The sequence below is a fragment of the Passer montanus genome, unplaced genomic scaffold, assembly GCF_014805655.1.
Source record: "Passer montanus isolate IOZ18808 unplaced genomic scaffold, ASM1480565v1 scaffold2, whole genome shotgun sequence".
NCBI lineage: Eukaryota > Metazoa > Chordata > Aves > Passeriformes > Passeridae > Passer > Passer montanus.
This window is the reverse complement of record NW_024366591.1, coordinates 11,382,649-11,404,230: the sequence shown is the minus strand read 5'-3', so window position 1 is coordinate 11,404,230 and position 21,582 is coordinate 11,382,649. Positions and strand designations below refer to the sequence as shown.

General features: G+C 38.3%; 1 protein-coding gene across 3 annotated transcripts in view; it reads right to left on the bottom strand.

The window, feature by feature from the left end:
• Positions 1 to 6,788: 6,788 nt before the first annotated feature.
• Positions 6,789 to 21,582, bottom strand: part of CHRM3 (cholinergic receptor muscarinic 3) — a 271,574-nt gene continuing 256,780 nt past the window's right edge. For all 3 annotated transcript variants that reach the window (XM_039707667.1, XM_039707668.1, XM_039707669.1), the window contains one exon: positions 6,789 to 20,446. In XM_039707667.1, the coding sequence (XP_039563601.1) occupies positions 18,625 to 20,446 (1,822 nt within the window). In that variant the 3' untranslated portion in view covers positions 6,789 to 18,624. The remainder of the gene's footprint in view (positions 20,447 to 21,582) is intronic.

Below are 21,582 nucleotides of genomic sequence, written 5' to 3'. Positions count from 1 at the left end.
TAAAACCTGTTCTCTTAATGCATGTGTAATGAGGTGGCTAATGCTTTGTCAGTAGGAGTGCCCAGCCTTAATAAATACTGACATGAACTAAATGATATCTTAGGCTTTGGAGTTACCCTGAAAAAAAAAAACAACCAAAAAAACCAAACAAACCAAAACCTCTTACATATGTATCTGAATGCAAACAGAAGTTTCCAAGTATGATTAAAAATTGAATATTTTTGTTTAAATATTTTTGCTGCTCTCTGTTAATCATATGAAAACAAAACAGGAATTTCAGTCTCTTCTGGTTGCAGTAATATTAACACAAAGAAGTCCACAACACCTATGCCCAAAGAATGCATTATAATGCGACATTGTAAAGCTAAAAGTAAACATTTACAGAAAGGAAGGAATAGTTAAACACAATGTATAAGTTCAGGGGGAAGACCATATAACTATGGCCAATAGCCTTTTTCAGCTCAATACTGCAGACAGAAATTCTCATCGACTTCTGATTTTTGTGTGTTCTGAGAGAACTACAAATTCTTGCCTTCTACTATAAGCAAGAGGCTTGAACCTAAAATGTTTTTAAAGGCAGTCTTTCGCCTTCTCTCTGATAATCAAAACACATTTGCCTTTGCTTTCTTTTTTCTTAGAAGGCCACACCACTGACTCTCCACCTTTGCTGTGCAACATTTCTGCAGGCTAAAGCTGATGTTGGGACCACAGAATCCCCCAAATCCAAAAGCCCATTATACTGAGCACTGCCTTCTCCAGTTGCATGGCTAACAGCTCTGCAATCATCCTGTGATTTCCTCTTTTGTTCTGGGGTTTTTCTGCAGCTATTGACTACAGGCTGCTTGGAATGGACAGCTACAGCCCCACTCAGTGATTTTAACAGTAGAAATCCAGCATAGTTTTGGACATAATGTTTCTTCCTGGGAAAAACTACTCCACCCCCACACAATTTTGTTCAGCTAGGACTAGGGTCTCTTACTCCCTTCTTCACAAAACACCTATGGTTTTTTGTAAAAAAAGCCACCCATGTAAAACCCCAAGAGCCACAAGCATGTGCCTCATGTTCTCCCTGAGATGGCATGCAGGGCTACAGCCACCAGCTTGGTTTAGGACCCTGGACAAGCTGCTTCACTGCTGTGAGTTATTGTCTGTGAAACTGGAACAGTCTTTGAGACTTCATAGCCATCTACCCCTCCCTCCACAAGAACAACCATGTTAGCAATTAACTGATCTGTGTGTTTACAGGATTAAAGGATCTGGTTTCTCTTACTAGGTCAGTTTACTCTGCTGTAATTAGCCTTATCCTCTTCTTACAATTAGTGTCACACCAAAGCCTCAGAGCTTAACATGGGCCAAACTTTGGGAGTGATCAAATTCGTATCTCACAGGTTGAGATATGAATTCAATTGAAAAGAGAGTCTGTAATGTTGTATAACTCTGTGTGTTCTATTTGAACACATACAAGACACTTTAAAATGGTAATTTAGGCTTGAATGTAAGCAATTTACCCAACACAGGGGTGCTGAAAGTGCATAGGAGTTTCCAGAGAAACCTGTGTGAAGCACTAAAACAGGGGAGCACACAACCCCCTGCTGAATGACCTACCTTCACTTCACCGGAGCAAGCTGGCTAGATGTTAGCAAGGTCTGATTTGAAAGCAAATATACCACCACCAGGGTTTATGGATGTGCTGGAAAAATCAATCCTTCTAATACCTATTCCTACTGATGCTCTGTTCAACACAGTCTGGAGCTGCACAACCTTTGCTTTGTGATTGTCTTATCACTTACCTCTCTCTTTGGATAATTCTTGACTCCAGTATTACCTGTCCCACAAAAGCTAAGCCACAAGCAGCAAACTGCTTAGCATGATAGCATGTAAGAAGAGTTGCAACTGCTGTGCTCTCCGAGTAAGGAGGTGCTGAGAGACCGTGCTCTATCACCAGCTGTTGGACACATTTATCGGTCATCACGTAATCTGTGTTGCTCCTTAAGACAGAATAATAGCTCTGTACTGTCTTTATACATAATCAGAGATGATACCCATGTGTGGCATATCATCTTCCTCCCACCCAATACACTTGTGGCTGATGGCAAAAAGTGCCAACATAACCCAGTCCCCTCCTTGCAAGGGAATGGGCTCAGCAGAAGAGCCAGACCTCTTGGTGCTTCGTCTGACACCTGAGCTGGCTGTCATCCCCCGTGTAGCAAAGCATCACAGCTTCTGATTCTTGGGCTTTAATTTTACCTTGCCCATTTGGAGGCACTGTCCTACTTGAAAGCAGCTCCAGAATCTAATGCATCAAGGATGTCACTCATATATCAGGAAAGAAGTCAAAACTTTTCAGGATTAAACCATTCCAGTTAAGTTTAATTTCCCTCACCTTCCTTAACTTTTGGTTGTCCTGTCTTCAGGTCAGTTAGCTCAAAATACTCCAAGTCTATAAAAGACTTTTGCTGTGTTTCTGTAACTTCACAAAAACAGTAGATGAACCAATGGCAAATTTGACTTATCCAAAATTTGTCTAATCCATTGCTTTAACTCTTCTGTGGTGTAGTACTGGGCTGCGGTTATTAGATAACAATAGCTGGAAGCTAGGTTGTAAAATTCAATATTATGTTGTTAAAATGTTGAATATCTGCAATATAAAGGAATTCTTGAAGAAAGTGATCACATGTAGATTAGATGATCTGCCAGTCAGGTAACTACCAGCAACTGGAAATCAGCTATGGTTAGACCACTCACTGAGCCTCATGGGTGTTCCATGCACTACTCCACAGCAGCTGAGAGACTGACCTATGGATGAAGGCCTGTTCTTCACAGCAGGGAAGGGTTATCTGTCTGGTGCTTTTGCAGCTCCTTTCCTTTTTGGTGTCCTCTAAAAAAGGCATTTAAAACAAGGTTAACAACACCCTGTATTGACAGACACAGAATTCAAACCACTCAAAAAATTATGAGAATGATCAGAAGACAAGGTGTTATTTTCTTTTGCTTTCTGTAACAGAAACAGTCTGTAGCGTAATATACTTGGTCTCCATTTACACTTCCCATATTTTTGCAGTTTATTTTTATTACAATTAAAAAGTTCTTACCATTGGAGATATTCCATCTCAACTAACCACCTGCTATCTAGTAATTCTTCTTATTTTCCTAAACAAACTAGATGTGAAAGGCTGGTCACTTTATACGTTCTATTACTGTTACAAATCACTCAAGCAAAATATAATCCTATTCAGGAGGGATCAGGCTTAGTCTTGAAAATTAGGAAAAATTAATTTCATTACACTTTAAGTTAAAAAATAGCTGCTGAATCTGATACTATTTCTTAAAATGAAATCCGTGAAAGTCCCAGATTATTTTGTTCTATGCACCATCCTTTCTTCTATTCTCCCTTCCCTCCAGTTCAACAAAATACTGGTGTTTACTCTCATAAGGAAAGATGCTGGCAAAGAGCACAGAGCTTCAGAAGCAAGGCAGCGGCTCAGACTCATTTTTGTGCTATACAGCTACAATAAATCTGAATAATAAAAAACATAATAAACCCATAAGTATACATACAATTGTAGTTGCTCCATATCATCCTTCTCTCTGCACTCAGTAGATCTGTCTTGTTAACAGTTATAGCCACTTCTCATTTTTCCCTGTTCTTCCACCAAGTTTCCACAGGGAGCACTGCTATGATCAAAGCAACATAAAGACTTTTGGCCTGTATGGATTGGATCCGTATTTGGGGACTCCTCTCCTGCCCTCAGTCCTCATGCATATCAAAAGGAAAAGATATTTGGCAAAATCTTCACAAACTTCACAGCTTGGTACATGCAGTGAAGAAAAAAAATGCTGTTTCCACAGCATCTGTAGACTTTTATTGTTATAGACAGGAGAATCAAGAGGCAATTATTTCCCCATTTTTAAAATCTTTTGATCACATAATTAATAAATCCAGGGGACTCTTGCAATTGTTCTCATATTCTGTTCAAATAATCCAAAAGCAAGGCACATTCATACTGTGCAAAATCTCTCCTAGCTTGTTTTGTGTAGGACTGCCATTAAGGTAATTGTCTTTCAGACTGGCTACAATCAAGATGACAAATCTTTAAAACTGCAAAAAAAGCACAGAAAGTAAAATTGAGGGTTTTTCATTTTCATCATATTAACTGGAGATTTTTTTGCTGCTCTTGCTTTGTATCCACAGTGGATATTTTTGGGGGAAGAAAATCCTGTATTTTCTTTCTCCAAGTTAAGCACATTTTAATTTAAGCCGTGTAAAAATCTACTAAGTAGCCATAATTCATAGCTACAAAAAGATACATATCCACCATATTTTACAGCAACAAGTCTATTTAGTTCATGATCATGCAAATCCTTGCTGAAGTAACTGTAAGAAATTGTGTGGTAACTTCGGGAAACAGGCTAATGTACTCTCAGCTTCTGTTTGAGCAGCATTAGGAACTGTACTGCTTTTTCTTTGACCTCAGCTGAATGGAAGTAACAAAATATTGCTGTTAAACTTTTTCAATAAATGAACTTCCCGTGCTTCCCTGCTGACTTACTACTTCATGGCAGAATAAACAGCTTCAGAGAAGGTACAAACAACTCAATAGAATTCATATCTAGTTGCATTAAGTACCACAGCCAAAAAGCTGTGAAGAGTTACATCAGCTGTCTGACATAAGTACTAAGAAAACACAGCATATGGATACTTGCACAATGAAGCAGAAATAAATTTCCATTTTGAAAGCATCATCAGGAAACAGCTTGCTGGCTAGAGGAAAGTGAAATGTTATTTTACATTTTCTTATTGCAGCAACCAGATGTATTTAGCTGCCATAATGGCAGCTATAACTGGTTACAGGACATATTTTATTGTTTTATTTGACAAAGCATCCTGAATGTTATTTAAAATGAAGGCAGCACAGAGTACTTTGCATTAAGGAAAAGACTGAGGATGTTCAGAGAATTAGGAATGAGTAGCTTTGTAAGGGCTGTTATCCAGGCTTCTGAACAGGAGTTGGACTTTACAACTTCAACATGCATGCACCAGGACCTTGCTTTAGTCCCAATTCAGAGTTTGTTTAGAAATGCTTAATAGCACCTTTGAAACTTTAATCCAGGATTTTAATCTATAACTGCATTAGCCTTACTTGAAGAAAATAACCTTTGAATGCAGCAACAAGACAGGTTTTTCCCTAGCATCCCAATAGCCATGCCTTCTTTTAAACCATGCTGAACAAACTTACCAGCCCATTCCAGCCACACAAGGTACTACAATGAAACCCCAAGCTCCCTTTTCCTTCTCTCCCCTTTTTGTTTAATCTCTGACAGCACAAACAGGTCAGTTTGTATCAGCTGTGAAGGCACTCCTATTCTGGGTGGAGTGTTGCCAGTTTCAGCTGTAACTGGGAGTGTGTGCTGCTGCTGGTCTCCCTCCTGAGCCGGCACAAGCAGCTCATTGTAGATCAGCTGGCTGGGGCTGGAGGAGTGGCACTCTCAGCTGCTCACTGCATCCAGCTGTGCTCCAGCTGCTTGAGTTATTCTGTGATCACAGCTCACACAATTCCTGAAAGGGTGACAATAAATCTACTCCATCCTGTAACGAAAGGAAGGAAAATGGACAGGTGAAATTTGACAGTGATGAAAAAGAAAGGCTCATGACACAAGCAGATACCAAATGACAATATAATAATAAAACAATTCTAATAAAACAATTCTAACAAATGACAATATAATAATAAAACAATTCTAAACAATAAAAGAATCCACTCTTGCAGTAAATATAAAAAGCAAATACTTTAATTTCACAACATTGATTTCCCTTTTTTATTATGTGTGGTCAATGTCCAGGGCCTTGCCTTTGTGTTTTTGTATTTTAGCTATTTCCTCTAGCACTTTATTGCAGAGAACATCACATAAAGTGACATTTATTGTTTCTGGCTCTCTTTACTTATATTCCTCAGATCAGCAAGGAGAAAATGAAGTTGAATCACTGGAAGAAACCCCACTGGTTAAGTTCATTCCTCTCACGGCCTTTTTTTTTTTTTTTTAAGTGGCTGTTGGTATGAACCTTAAATGTCTGTAGATGACTGCATTTCATAGTAGCTAGTGGTCCTTGATGTATGGAATATACATTTTGCACCCTGTTACACACCTGGCTTTTGGGCTGGACCAAGGAAAAAGCTGGAATTGTCCAACTATTCCAAGTGGCTGTGAATTTGCAGGTACATCCCATAGTGTACAAGGTGAGGAAAGTACTTAAGACCTCTACAGGTTGTGCTTGTGGAGGAAAGTTCAAAAGCCTTTCCTTCAGCAGGAAAGGAAACTGGAGAAATACTATTTCACTGAAAGAAATATCAACACTGGGACTGATATTTTAAGGTGCTCTGAAACTTCAACCCACATTCATTCTTATAAGAGGTCTGAATGCCCCACACTTCAGAGAGCCTGAAATGACATGGTATGATGTGGAAACCATCAGTTAAAAAGTAAAACCAAACTTTGTAGGAAGAGAGGAGGAGGAGTTCTGACTTTTTGTTCTCCTTCACTTTCTGATGTCCTCTTGGCATGATGCAATGAGGTGGCAATCCCTTTCCAGGACTTCTGCAAAGTGTATGCCCAAGTTCTCACATAGGCAAGAATAGCCATTCATTGAGAACTGGAAGGCATATAGTTAAGAACTCAGTACACACTCTGTTTTAGTAAGAAACAGAATTAAAAGTAATACAATAATGTGCTGGATATAAATGACAGCTGACAGGAAAATGAGAACAACTTTCATGTTTTTATTGCTGCCTTAGAAGCAATTGATAAACAGTACACTTCATATATAAATGAGCATGTGTCAATATATGACAACAAAAATAAATTACAGTGACATAGTATTTAACTTTACAAGGTTGTACAAAATTTCCAAATATGAATAGATTTCAACTTAAAAATTTGAAATAAGTTAAAACTTCAACTATTCTGAAGACTTAAAAATATACATACAGTTTCACTCAATCACATCATTTACAGTATGATTTTTTAAGCTGTTTATTCTTATACACCCATATATTTTTGACTGTATTAGTGGAATATATCCTGCTATATGCAGCTTTGCTGCAGTGGGATAAAGGGGTTCCCTGAGGGTAAGAACAGGCTTTGAGTGTTTATATTTTAAATAATTTGATTACATATATCAGCTAGAAATATAAACCCAAAGTGTTATTTATCTGTCCTATAATGAGAGACTGATTTATCTGCTCTTTCTAGAATTTCCATTGATGCTAATGAAAATTTGGAAGAGAGCTTAACAGCGGGATTGAACTAAACTAAGTTTGTTTAGCCAGGATGAATTAGGTCAAATCATTTAATGAAATATTTGAAGAATATCTGTTTAGAATGAGATGTCATTATAGACTCCATAGCTAGCCCTGGCTATGCACCGGCATATTTGCCTCCTCAATTAATAGGAAAATGTATTTGATATGGTACTTTTATGTAACGGGATGGATTATGGATTGGCATTTTTAACACTTCAATTATATGCACATGGTTACTTTATTAATATTATGAAGATTAAAAACATTTCCCAAAACTCCTTGGCTATTGAGTATGTGACAATTGAGAATTCCAAGGGTCTAATTCAAGCTGTAAAATAAGGTAAGATGGAAGAAATTCATACTGTGGCTGGATCACTCCTGATAACTTAAACTAAGGCTGGTGGAAACTGACTCTGTGCACCAACAAAAAGGCAAAGGCTTGTCAATTCAGAAACCATTAGTAAGAAAACAGATAAAGGAAGAAATTTTAACAAACTGGCACATGTGACAAAGTTGCTCATCTGTCAAATACACAGGAAGACACTTGCGCAGAGGTGGGTCTTAAACTGACTGCAATTAATTTGGTAAGAAATAAAAAAGAAATCCAAGATGTCTATTTGTGAGACTGAATTTTCTCTTCTCTGAATATGTTAAAATACCTATCAGAATGCTGCACCAGTAATCCACAATCTTTCCTCCAAACAAATAAATGTTCTGTGTACATCATTTAAATGAGAAAGGAAGAAAAGGAGTCATAAACAGGCCAGAGCTGTGCAATTCCCCATTTCCATTTTTCTCTAATGTTATTGGTAATAAAGACCACTGCAGTCTACAATTCAGCTGAAAATTATTTTAGAAGCCACTGTTTTTGTTGTTTGAATATGCTGTCATTGGGCAGCAGGAAGGAGGAAGGGAACTGGAAGGAGATACACATACATACATACATACAGATATATATGTGTATACACACACACACACACACACACACACATATATGTATGAAAATGGATGGCTGGGGGTGGTTTGCTCTGTTTGCTCTATGTTTTCTAAGAGAATTTATTTGCAGACTCATCCCAGGGAGTGCAAGGTGCGGGCACACAAGTGAAGGTATGTTATGCTGAAGGGAGGCCACACAGTCCAGCCCAACACTATGGTGCAGGGGCCTGGCTGCCTCCTGCTTTTCTGGGGAAAAATGTTCATTTCAGAAGCACAGAGGGAACCTTTCCCTCTGGAAAAGCCAGCTGGAGCTGGTCTTGGATCAACCCCCAGAAAAGGCTGTTTTTCACCGTCGCTAGGAGAGCACAGAGCAATATCACTGAGCAACAGACTGGGTCATTAAGTGAATTAATAGCAGTCAAAGAATATTGTAGTATATGACTGGAATCAACATTTCCTTCTACAAATCCACACCTAAGGGGAGTCCTCCCACACTGAAAGGAAGGACAGTTTCCCTGAAGGAAAGCATCTACATCATGAAGACTTCAAAATGCTTTCTAGATTGTTTGCCTCTCTTGTAACTTGTAATCTCAAATTACTTCAATCAAAACAATTACATTTCTCTTAATTGATTGTTCTGTGTTCTGCCCCTGTTTTGGCTCCTGAGAGGAAAAAATAACATGGAAATATATCTCAAAAGTTCAACCAACATCTAGCAGTTATGTAAACCTTACCTCACCGACTGCTTGGCACACAGTGTATTACTGTACAATCAGATATGTCTTTTACATCCTATAATTTGTTTTTATCTTAACTAGCAAGCCACTTTATGAGCAGCAACTAAAGGAATGAGTTTATCTTCTTATATTAATGCAATTGTTATCAGGGGCATACAGGGTAAAAATAATTTGTAGATTAGAGTAATGTATTTGCAAGGAAATTTCCACACGGGAAGGTGCCACCTGATTAGTTTTCTGTGGAGAGTTAAAAAAAAAAGAAAAAGAAAAAAAAAAAAGAAAAAAAAAGGTGTTAAAGCATCTTGGCAGGAGAAAATCTCTTAAGAGCACAATGTTCCACCGTGATAGTTCAGTGGGAGCCAAGTTTTGACAACACATTTTGGGCTGATACCCATGCAGTGAAAGGAGAAATGTGAGCTCTCGTGGGACACTTGACCTGGACTGATGCATTGATTTTTCTACCAACACGCATCCATCCACCTTCTGCCCTCAGGACTGCAATGGTGGCAGTCATGCCAGAGAGGAGAATAAAGCATTTGAGTCTCTCTCAGTACATCTTCTCTTTTATCAGATGCAAAAGGGAAAGCTCCTCTACAACACTGAAGCCAAGGAAAACGATTGCTCTTCATCGCTATCTGCCTGTACTCTTCCAATTACTGTGCTAGTGTTTTGCAAACTGCTGTCAATATGAGCTAGGGCCAATTATTCTTTCTGAGTGTTTACCAAGACATAGAATTTAATTACACGGCAGAAAAATTGCTGCACAGTAAGGTAGGTGTAGCAAAAAAAGATCAACTTGGCCAATAATTTAAAAAATGCTAATGTTCTGTCTAGTCCCAGAATGGGTAGCTATGACTAGATCAATAGACACCAGATTTTGAGTGAATGCTCAAGCACTGTCTTTTTACACAGCAGAAGTTGAGGGGTTCTTTCCAACTGTTTCCTTTTGTTTTATGAATTTACAGTACATTCAGCTCTACTGGTTTTGATCAAGAAAATCAGTTTTATAAGGCATAAAATTCCAAATTCTTTTTAATGACGTCTATTTCTGAGACAAGTACTGCATGAAATTTCTTCATATATTTCAAAATCTGAATGCAACAGGGAAAAAGTCAATTTATTTAAAATTGTCAAGCCATAAAACTATGTATTCAGATATTGTCTCTGGGCCTTGTTTTGCTCCATAACCAGCAGAACAGAAAGCTTTCAAGTAATAGGAACATATCAGGAAACACATAAAATATGTTCATCAGATTCCTGCAATGTTATCTCTATTTCTATCACAAAAATACCCGCTATCTCCAAATAGAAGCAGGAAGCTTATGGCTCTTTCTTGTAACAGCTTGACTGGTGTGGCCCACACCCTTCCTGCTGGGGGGTGGCAGGGGCAGGAGTTCAGCTTCAACTTCCTGTGAGGCAAAAGTCCCATGACTGCTGGTCAGCTTTGAGGCAGGAGGAATTGAGTTAAGAGGCACCTGGGTGATGGGACATGTCTAGAAACCCAGGGATTATTCATATTAAAAATATGACATCTTCACTGACATCTTCTAACACCTACAGCTTACAACTGAAAAACTTCACATTATATTTATAATTTTCTTACTTCTTTTGGAAAGCAGTAAATTGTAATTCAGGCTTTTTACAGCTTTGACTAAGAGCTCTTGTGTGCACTTGGTACATGGACTTCCATGATCCATCCTTATGCATCTTCCTTTTGAGAGCAGCTGTCCATCCTTAGTCTTTATATTTCTCTAATGATGGATTCTGTGTCAGTCAATACACATTGCAAAGACTAAAACCCAACATCAAACAAAACCAAAAGTGGCACCTGTGCACATTAGTTTAAGTCTCTTGGCATTTTTCAAGCTGATCCTTCCTGTCTCACAGCAGGAGAAATATGCAACTACGTAATGTAGCTGCACTGATTTGAAAACAAGTGAAAGGACCTGAAAGGACCTTCCATCATATTTGGTGAAGGGCGGGGGCAGAGAAGGAGATAAATCCTGTTCTATCCTTCACACAGAGGATTTTGTTCAGATTATCCTATGGCCAAGAAATCACATTCATTTTGAATAAAGGAACAAAAGTTTCACTCAGATATACTTCTACAGCCTGAAGCATGGAAAATTTTGGTCCTAATATCACTTGTAAAAAAACCATCATTAATGGCAATATGAGGCAAGCAAATGGAATATATTTCTGGATCAGAAAAATGCATGCCATTGGAGGATAAAAGCTGCCTAACTCCAGCTATATCTGATTCCATATAGCTTTGCAGATGCAAAGAAATGACATATTTATATATTGATGGCAGAGGGTATTCAATAGGTATATTCAATAAATCTATGTGATAGGTATTTCAATAGGAGGGGAGTGATCTCTGTGAAGGATAGAAGTAATGAGTGGAGAAAAGTACTGAGCATGAGGAAATACAGCACAGGCCTTGTGATGTATCTGCATAAGCAGAGTGCAGCACTGTGTAGGGTTCAAAGTAAATTGGCTCATTCCTTTTGCCCCATGGTGTTATTTAGTCTGTGCCACAATGGTAATTATAATTCTTAATGTGGACACATTAAGCACAAATTAAGGAAGGCTATTTGGCAATTTCCTCCTCCCTTTGGCATCTCTAGAGCAGGTAGTATTTCAGGAGTGACTGCAGTTGCTTTGTTACCCAAATATTTCAATACTGAAGAAAAATAGGCTCAAGGAGACTGGATGTTTTGAAACTACATAAGGAATCAGATTATTGTCCAGAGACTTTACATAATAGTGAAAAAATTTTCAGATCTTTTGAGTATTTTCAGTAAATTAACTATACCTGTATGAATTAATTGAAAAATAAATTTAAGTTCTGCTAGCACAATAATATCCTGTGCTTCTCTGACTGTTAGGCATGGTTGAGTGATGAATACCAGCTCATTTCCAGAGTGATTTCATTCCAGAAAGTGAAAAGTTATTTAACTTTAGTCCAGGAGCGAGAAAGAATCTCCCATAAAATTCCTGGAAAATGCATATGCACCCAGACAAACAAGCCCTGCTTACATATTAAGGGCTTATTATTTAGTCCTAGAGTGCTATAATAAGGATCTCTTCAAGGAGGCCTGAGTGGGGTGTCAGGGTGCTCTGCCAACAGTGTGGCTGATGGTGATGTGTGCTGTTGGCTCACAGAGTCATTCATACACTGAACTTTTTTGGGCACTGTTTATATGTTTATTCACCCTTATGCAAGGAGGATGTGCACATCCATAAAGCCTTTAAATGTCTTGGGGTTTTTTCCACAGTTTCTGCCAAGTTACATAAATTTTATAGCTTCACTAGCTTGGAAAAAAATTTACCTCTCCTCACCACCATTAGATTGAATGGTTTTATCATCATTTTCATAAGACACTCCTTTAAGCCAGCATCATACAGTCAAGGTTTTATTGTTTGAAAACTCAGAAGGGGGTGAATGACCTAGATATAGTGGGTATTTCTTAGTCTTACCAGGCAAATGAGGTTTTTAAAGCCTGGAAAATTCCACCCATGGGACTGGCAAATGAAAACCATTATACTATGCAAAAGAAAGGGCAGAGCACTAGGATGGGATGAGGGAAGATGGTAATTTTTTTTTCTTCTAATTTCTAATGGAAGGAGTGCTGTTCTTACCACATAGACTTTGCAGTTGTGACTTGCTGTGTTTGTGACATTTGCCTCCAACTGTTTTCATAGTGACTGGATTTCTCTTCCAACTTTGAGAAACTGGCAGTGATGTTCGCATGGACATAGAATTTTCTTACATAAACCTAGCAGAATCTAGTCAGAGAGGCCTTTTCTTCTTATTTGAAAAAAAGGCAGTGTGAGTTTGGGTAATGTTAAACCTAGTGCAGCCTTGATGCAATAGCTCAGTAAGTGAAATATGTTCATGCATTTCTAAATTTTGGGTAATGTCTAAAAAGCCACCTCAATACACTGAAAACACCATATCAAGAAATAAGGACAATACAATTGTAAAATATATGCACTAAGGAAAGCTGTGGAAACTTTTCTTGCAGATAAGCAGAGGAGACTTAAGCACAGTTTCAATGTCCAGTTACAACTGATGCGGCATCAAATGCAATGTTTACCATGGCTGACAATTTAGCATAAGTTTGTACATACTTCTGTTAACATTGCTCTAGATGTGGTACATCTCTCTGTATGTGCACACACAGTAGAGTCACACATATCCTTCTGAGATATACACAGTGCATGGAGATGTGTTGGTACAATATACACACCACACAACCCATGTTGGAACAGGCCATGAAATAAGTAGCATTTAATGTTTTCCCATGTTACCTGTGCTCCTTCCATCAAACAATCCCTGACAGGGATTGGCTCTCTTGAGCCATCTTGATATCTCAAATTAAGCAAAGCATCCTCAAGCACATCTACGAATGCATCTGGAAATAACTACAATGATATTTCTCAAAAAAAAAAAAAAATACAATCTATGTTATGTTTTGAATGTGCAGTGTGAGTGGTGAAGAGAAGTCAAAGTCCCATATGCCAGTACGTCATAGGTAATGAGTTTGCCAGTTAAGATTGTGAAGAACTGTCAGAGATCTCAAATACTGTAATGCTCAATCTCAGCCAAGTTGCAGTGCCATGGTGTATGAAATGAAATAAACATAGTGTAGAATTTCCATTCACACTCAATTTGTTTTCAACAAATAGCACAACTGCATTATCTCTGCCTTACTTTAAAACCTGAAGTACAAAAACACCCAAGTATCAGACATTACAAATTAGTATTTTGCCCAATACCTTTCTGGCAGCTCAAAAATACAGAAGTAGAAAAGTACAGATGCTATAAATGATCTATGCCTGCTACAAGAAAGAACATCCTAATTAAATGAAGTTTTTAATTCAATGAAAACCAGAATGTCATGCATGCTTTAGCTAAGCTTCCAAACAGAAGTGTTTGGGTATCATGGGAGTGCAGTGCATGAGTCAGAAAAGGCAGCCATCACTATGAACACCTCAGCTCCAACAGACATCTCTGCATACCCTTCGGGCTAACAAGAAGAAACCTACACATATGTATTGCTTTGACCTGCTCCCAGAAGCCAGTGCAGTGGTATTTGAATGGGCAAATACAGAAAAGATAAAAAGAATATATAAAATAGAAAACCATAGAGGGTGGAAGCAGATTGTGAATCGAGACAGTAGATTTGCATGGGTCAAAGAATATTCAGAACTACCACAATGAATACGTACTGTTTTTTTCAAATTTCCAAATGCATTAAAATACATGATGATTCATGAACTGTGTGAAGTTCAAGCTAATGGGGATTTAGGAGAACATCCCTAGGGACAGGTCATCCTCCGGTCAGGCTGGGTGAAGAGACCATTTGTGGCACAGATCATTTCTGCCAATGAGAAGCTGGCAAATGTGAAGCCTTCTCCAGTTGTTTTTGATATGTTTTATACATTGTTAGGAAAGAAAGTATCAGATCTCAACACTTTACAACTCCTTAAGTTAGTAAAGTGTCTTTTGATAGCATAAGATCAGATAACTTTGCATAGAGGGATTGTGAAAGGAAAAGAAAAAACACCTGATAACAAGACAGGCTTGTAGAGCATACTTTAGCACAAGATTCTAGGAGCCACCTGGAGGAAAATGAGAGTTTAAAATCTCAAATATAAATTGAATAGCGATGTATAGTCAGATGGGTAAGGGGTGAGTGAAAAGCAGTTTACAAATAGTATGACACTGTTTGACCATCCCTACTGTATATAGGGTAGCATGATGATAACAATTTTTAAAATTATTGATGTTGCTGATTAGGTAAAAAAGTTTAAAACTTCCTTTTCCTTTGGTGTTTGCATTCTGTACAGGCAAACCAAGTGTACTTTGGGATCTCTACTCACTTTTTTAGATATATAAGCTTAATAATGAACCAAGACTTTTTAGACTATTCTTGCAGAGTAAGTAAAGAAATATAATAATCAAGACAGCAAAGTAAGAAAATGGAGCTGTACATAATTGAGAAAATTCACCAACTCTCTCAGAATATCTGTGTGCATACTCCTACTGCCAGAACCCTGTAGGCTATTCATTGTTTAGGTTACACGGATCCACAGGTTTAGATCCTGGTAACTACTCAGGCCTTTCCTACATTTGTTTAGCTTTAGAACAGTGCCAGACTGATTTGCAGTTTACTTTTGTTGAAAGTGTGTTATGCAGGAGTAGGAAAAAGTGCTCCATGCACCATGGCCCCTGCCCTCAGATCTTCAGATCACACATCTCTCACTGCCTATACCAGTCAGAAGTAATAAACTTCTATCACAATTTCACACTGAAAAATCCAAACATATATTATAATGTATTTTGTTGCCTGTTCAGAGGTTGACAGTGATTGGGGTCTATTGTACAAAGCTTTCTCCAGACTACCCATTGGCTCCTGTCTGGCTATCGCTTTTGACTTTTTGGTCCTTTTCATATGGAGTCTAATCTTGTATTATTGCAATTAACAGAGACTGGTCTCTGAAAAGCCAGCTTTCAGTGCTGTGAGGAGAGTTAATGGGACTGGGCTGTTTGTCCGCCATCAGAATGATGCTTTCTGCTGTGTTTCTGACTTAATTTTCCTCAAAAGAGATGAAATATTACACAAGTGTACTTCCTAAAAGTAATTCAGTGTCATTGGTCTTGCGTTGTTCTTCTTCTGCAACCTATTACGTGTGCCTGTGTTCATAAATAATATATCCACTAGTGCATACATCTAAAATTTTTGTGTGCATGGGTTTAAAGCAAATACAGCAACATATAAAATACAAATTAAATTGATGCCCACTGTACTTGTAACACAGCCAAATTCTTATATTTTATAGTGCATATTCCATTAAATAAATAATAATTAATTGATCTATGCTACAATATGTGTGTACATACACATTTTATGATGCCTGTAAATAACATTTTAAAGCCTGTTCACACATCAAAAAACAGGTTGTTTATTTCTCTATTAGAACAATCCAAGGATTTAACTCTTCCTATTATGTAAACAGTGGTGACAGACGCTTTCAAGGAAGCTTAACTTCAATGAAAATAATAGTTTCCCATTTTAAAATCAATACTAATATACCATAAATCCCCCGATGAACTCTGGCTTCCTTACATGCTCTCACATTTTGTGTGTAGGGGCACAGCACTACTCTAGATATCAGAATATAATAATATGGCAATATATATAGATATAGATATATATTTAAATGGTAAAACAGTTTTAGGTCAACTTGAGTAATGAATATATTTCAAATATATGCTTCTTTCTATAAATAAAGGTAATTAATTTTCTTTGCAACATGGGTGCCTTTGTATGTGGCTAGAAAACCAGCAAAGCAATTCTGGTATCTTTAGTTCAAAATGCAATTGTGACATAGATGAAGTTTTAAGTTTTTTCTTGGTTGTACTAAAATTGTACTTGCAGTAGAGTTTCAATAAAATTTATGAGATTACTTTAGAGTAGACATTTTAAACAACTCATACAAAAGAGAATTTGTTTTAGTGATAAGAAAGCTAGGTATAATCTATTCATTTCTCAAGCAGACCTTTATGAATCACTTTAAAAGGACACTACAGCTGAAGACTGAAGAGCAATATTTATCAACATTAAATAAAACATTCGGTGAAATATGTATAAATATTTCTTTATATGAACATAACACAAAATTAAATAGTTCAGATACACAGACACCATTTAATATATTTCCACTGTTGTCAAAATCATCTGTAAACACCATCTCACACTGAATACAAAAGCAGCTTTAACATCAGTTCTGTGTTCACAACACTGATGCCCCTTTGTAAAATAAGATACTTGTTTTATTTTCAGCAAAATAAGTCTAAGCAATAAAAAAAAAAAAGTTTTGGTCAGCTCAAAGGAGAATACAAAATAATCTTTCAACATGTAACTAAATCAGATTTAGAGCAACAGTTTAAAGTACAATCCTTTCCCCAGGGGACCTCTGACTTTTACAAATCATATTTGGTGCAGACCACCTCACAAATACCAGGAAATACTGGTCATGTCTAAACTATAAATATTAAAGCCCTTTTAAAATTGTCTTTATCAAAAATTGCCAGGTTACAAATTGGCAATATCACATTTTTCACACCACTGAATGACCTGGTGTCAAACGGATTTAGGAGCACTTCTCCTGATGATTTTTAAAACAGGTTGTGGAAAACAAACATGTTTTAGTGAGCATCCTTCACATGCAAAAATAAACCATTTCTTTGAAACAAATCATTTGCATCTGAAGATCACCTGGGCAGACAGTGCAAGCAGCAGGGCTCCACCAACTTTTGTCAGAAAATTGCAACTTGAACTTTCATCAGAAGCCGTAGCAATACTACACACAGGATCTGAGCTGGCTCTGAGAAGAGTGGTGCATCCCCACGGTGCAGCTCAGGACAAGGTGTTGCAGGAGCCATGTGTGCTTCGACAGCAGCACAGCCCCCCCAGCAGGACACAGGGCTGCTGCTGATGGTTGCACCTACCTGGCTCCTGAGCAGCTCCCTTTGAGCATTGGTACTGTGCATCCCAGATCTGGCTTCTCATCATTCTATGCCCTGCCAAGACATCTTCACGCTCTTCCCTGAATGTAACCTTCAATTCCTTTCCCCTTTGTATCTTTTAAAAAGGAATGATCACTTTGAAAAGAGATTCTGTGCTCAAGATTAAGGTTTTACTGTGCAAGTACCCAATTATAAAACTCTGTAAACTCACAGGCTATGTTTTGGTTTTCTTAGTTTGAAATGTGGACACTGTGTTTTGGTTCCAGAGATAAAGTTGAATTTCTGGCGGCAAATAATGAGCTACATACTTATAACGTGATTTTCAGACATTTAAAAAGTTTCAATCACATGTAATCATGATGGAGGGCCCTGTAAAACCTAGAACAATAGGCCACCTCTTTCCTGGTATGTGTGTATGTCAGAGGTGTGAATGTATGCTATGCATGCATACACACTCACACACACACATATAACATCAGCTGCACACATAGATACTCAGAAATCAGGAATCACGGGTACAATTAGCAATATATCAGAAGAGAAGTAGACAGGAAGCTCTACCAGGACAACAAGAGGTAATTTTTCAACCTATACAGTATGTCAAATAATTTCATAATCCTGTTTCACTAGCTTTGCTATATCTGTATGTAACTTGAATTGAAAGTTGTTGGATTCCTTGGAAAAAGAAGAGTTGGGCTAGCTAAATGTGCTTACCTGAGATCCCAGAGTTGATTATAATCAAAGAGCTGGGCAGATCAGTAATGTGTTTATAATTGCTATACAGCTTCTCACAAATTTGTAGGAAAACTTTATTAAATCTTTCACTCCTTAATAAAAATGTTGAAGTTTCTTAGTTTTTGCTGAATGTGGATTGACTTTTATATTAAACTGGATTTATTGAAAGGATAAATAAGCCTGGCAGCTGCTTTCATGTCTTGGTGTTTAAATCATAGAATCAGCACCCTAGAACCACCTTCCTGCCCCAACCCATCCTGTCTCATTCCTTACTATCTTGCCCATCCTGCCCTGTTCCGTGCCATCCTGTTCTGTCCTATCCCATCCCATGACATCCCTGCTTCGTTATTTTTTTATTTGTTTAAAAAATACTATTCTATGAAGCCTCCCTAGGGATCCGCTTATGAAAAATGACGGACTGCCTTTGCTGATACTGCTGTTTGCGTCGCTTTCGCTTGTCACACTGGCACAGCAGCAGCATCTTGAAAGTGTTTCTGAATGTTTTGTTACACAGTGCATAGCACATGGGGTTCACTGTGCTATTGATGTAGCAAAGCCAATACCCCAGGTGCCAGAAAGTTTTGGGGATACAGCTGCAAAAGGTGTTCACCAGAACCATGATGTTATACGGGGTCCAGGTAATGATGAAGGCAAACAAAATGGCACTGAGTGTCTGTGCTGCTTTCTTTTCTTTGATAAGTGACATTCGTTTTCGTTTTGTGATCTGACTTCTGGTCTTCAAGGCAAACTTTTTTGCCAGGGTTGCTTCCTTAAAGGATAAGGGCAGGGCTGTCGATGTCTTGGTGACTGATGAGATGCCATCAGAAGCTGTGGTTGTCTCTTCTGATTCTGGTTCATTTGGAAGCTTAGTAAAGCTCTTTTGGAAATTTCCACCATCCTGAACACCTTTGGGAGGGTGCAATTTTTTAGTTTTCTTTTCCTTCGATTCTGTGTCAGATTTCTGCAGTTCATCCCCTGACTCATGCAAATCTTCCGAGGAGGGTAGTTTTGTGGAATTGAGGATAGCACTGTGACCAGGAAGCTTCAACACGATTGAATAGATGGCTCTGGTCTCTGCAGCAATGTCTTCTTCATCAGAGGAGGCTGAATTTTCAAGGGAGGCAGCAGCATCATTGTTGTTCCAACTGTCACTGCTGCTATGCTCTTGGTCCCCCTGATCTGTGCTGGGCTCCCAGCTCTTCATTGTGAGCCAGAAGTGGCAGCGTCTGTATTTCTTTCGGGCGGAGCGTTTCATGTTCTGCCGCTGCAGCTCGTAGCTGCTGCAGCTCCGGGAGCTGCCTGTCTGGTGCACGAAGCGCGCTGCCTCTGCTTCGCTGCCCGAAGCCTGTAGCCCTGCCAGCTCTTTGGTGCGTTTCTCCGTCTCCTTGTAGATCCTCCAATACAAAATACTCATAATGGTGACCGGCAAATAAAAGGCAGCGATGGCAGTGCCAAAAGTGATGATAGGTTCAGTTAGAAACTGGATGAAACATTCATCAGGAGGCACAGTCCTCTCCCCAACGAAATACTGCCAAAACAAGATGGCAGGAGCCCAAAGAACAAAAGAGACAATCCATGCTAAACCAATCATTACCCCAGCCCTTTTGGTTGTTCGTTTGGCTCTGTATGTCAGTGGCCTAGTGATGGAAAAATACCTGTCAAAACTTATCACAAGGAGGTTCATGACAGAGGCATTACTGGCGACATAGTCAATGGAGAGCCAAAGATCACAGGCCAAGCTTCCCAAAGCCCAGTGGTCCATGATGATGTATGTAGTATAAAGATTCATGGAAAGAACACCGATGATCAAGTCTGCACAAGCAAGGCTCAACAAGAAGTAGTTGTTGACTGTTTTCAGTTGTTTGTTGACCTTAAATGCAACAATCACTAAGATGTTTCCTATGATGGTCACCAGTGCAAGGATCCCAGTGAGGAAAGCAATCAAAACTACTTGCCAGATAGTGTGTCCACCCAGAGGGTCTTTGCTTGTGGCATTTAGGGTCATGTTTGTTGATTCCAAAGTGGAGAAAGGAAAACTCTCTGTGGTCTGAGGGAAATCATAGCTGCCAATGAGTGATGCTGCTTCATCAAGGAGTCCTGGTCCATGTGAATCTCTCTTCCAGAAGGAGCTCACATTTGGTAAAAGCAGCGAGGATGAACTGTTGTTATGCATGATCATTGTGGCTCTCTGACATAATCTGTAGCAGAGAAAAACCAAACAAAAATCAAGTGAACAGGTGAAGAAGTTAAATAATTGTCCTCTTACTTGTACATAAAATCCCTTTAGCACTTTGAAAGATGTCTTTTGAAAAGCCAAGCTGCCTGTGACACATTTTATGTCAAACCTGTATGTGACATCCAGACTGTGATTAATCTGAACTCTTTATAGTGATCACATTGTGTTTCCGTATAAACATTCAAATACAGAGGAACCAAAATCCCAGTAGAATTTGAATGCACAGCAGTATTAAAATGCCCCTGAACTTGAACTCTGAATTAAAACACGCCCTGCAGGATCTATCTTGAACCCAAAATCTCAAAAATCCTGCAGCCTTGGAAAGTTAAGTTCCAATCAGATGAAGCCACAAATCTTCCAAGTTCCAATCAACACTGGCCCCCAGTGCTATCCTGGCTCTAGCAAAGCACAGCCACAGCCTCTCTGCTGTCTCCAGTGATAGCCGATGGTAAACAAAAATATTGTTCCGTGTTTCCTTAAAGTATGGAGATACAAGCCAGCATAATTTCACTGTGTCAAGCTACTCTAACCTGTGAGGCTGCAAAACTCTTCCCATTTTCATCTACCTTTCAGCTATCTGAATAAAAGTAGTAAAAGTTCTCATTAGCACTTTTTGCATGTGCCACTATTCATTTTTTTCATCCATATTTTTATGCTTGGAATAAGGTTTTTGCACATCTAATGACTTAAAAATTTCTTTGGGGCAACACATGGTAAAAGTTCCTTTGAAATTATGGTCTCTAGAGTCAGGAAAAAAATCTTTGACAGATGTATGTCAAAGAAATCACTAAACACTTTAGGAAAATAGCAGAAAAAAGCATGAAAGGAATTCATAATTAAGCTTTAATCCTTTTCCCCAAGTACTAACAGAAAATGAAAACATTCTCAGACTAGGAACTTGCAATTCTTTTATTTCTTAGCTTCTCTAGTCAGCTGACTGGATCTTAGTAATAAATTAATTATATCATCAAGAAGAAAAAATTCAAATAAAAAAGTCCATAATTGACTGTAAATGTTGAGCAAAATATGCTGTCAATAGTTGTTTGTTTTCTAAATGTGAGTCCTTCCAGAGTCAATATATAATGGCATGAGATAATA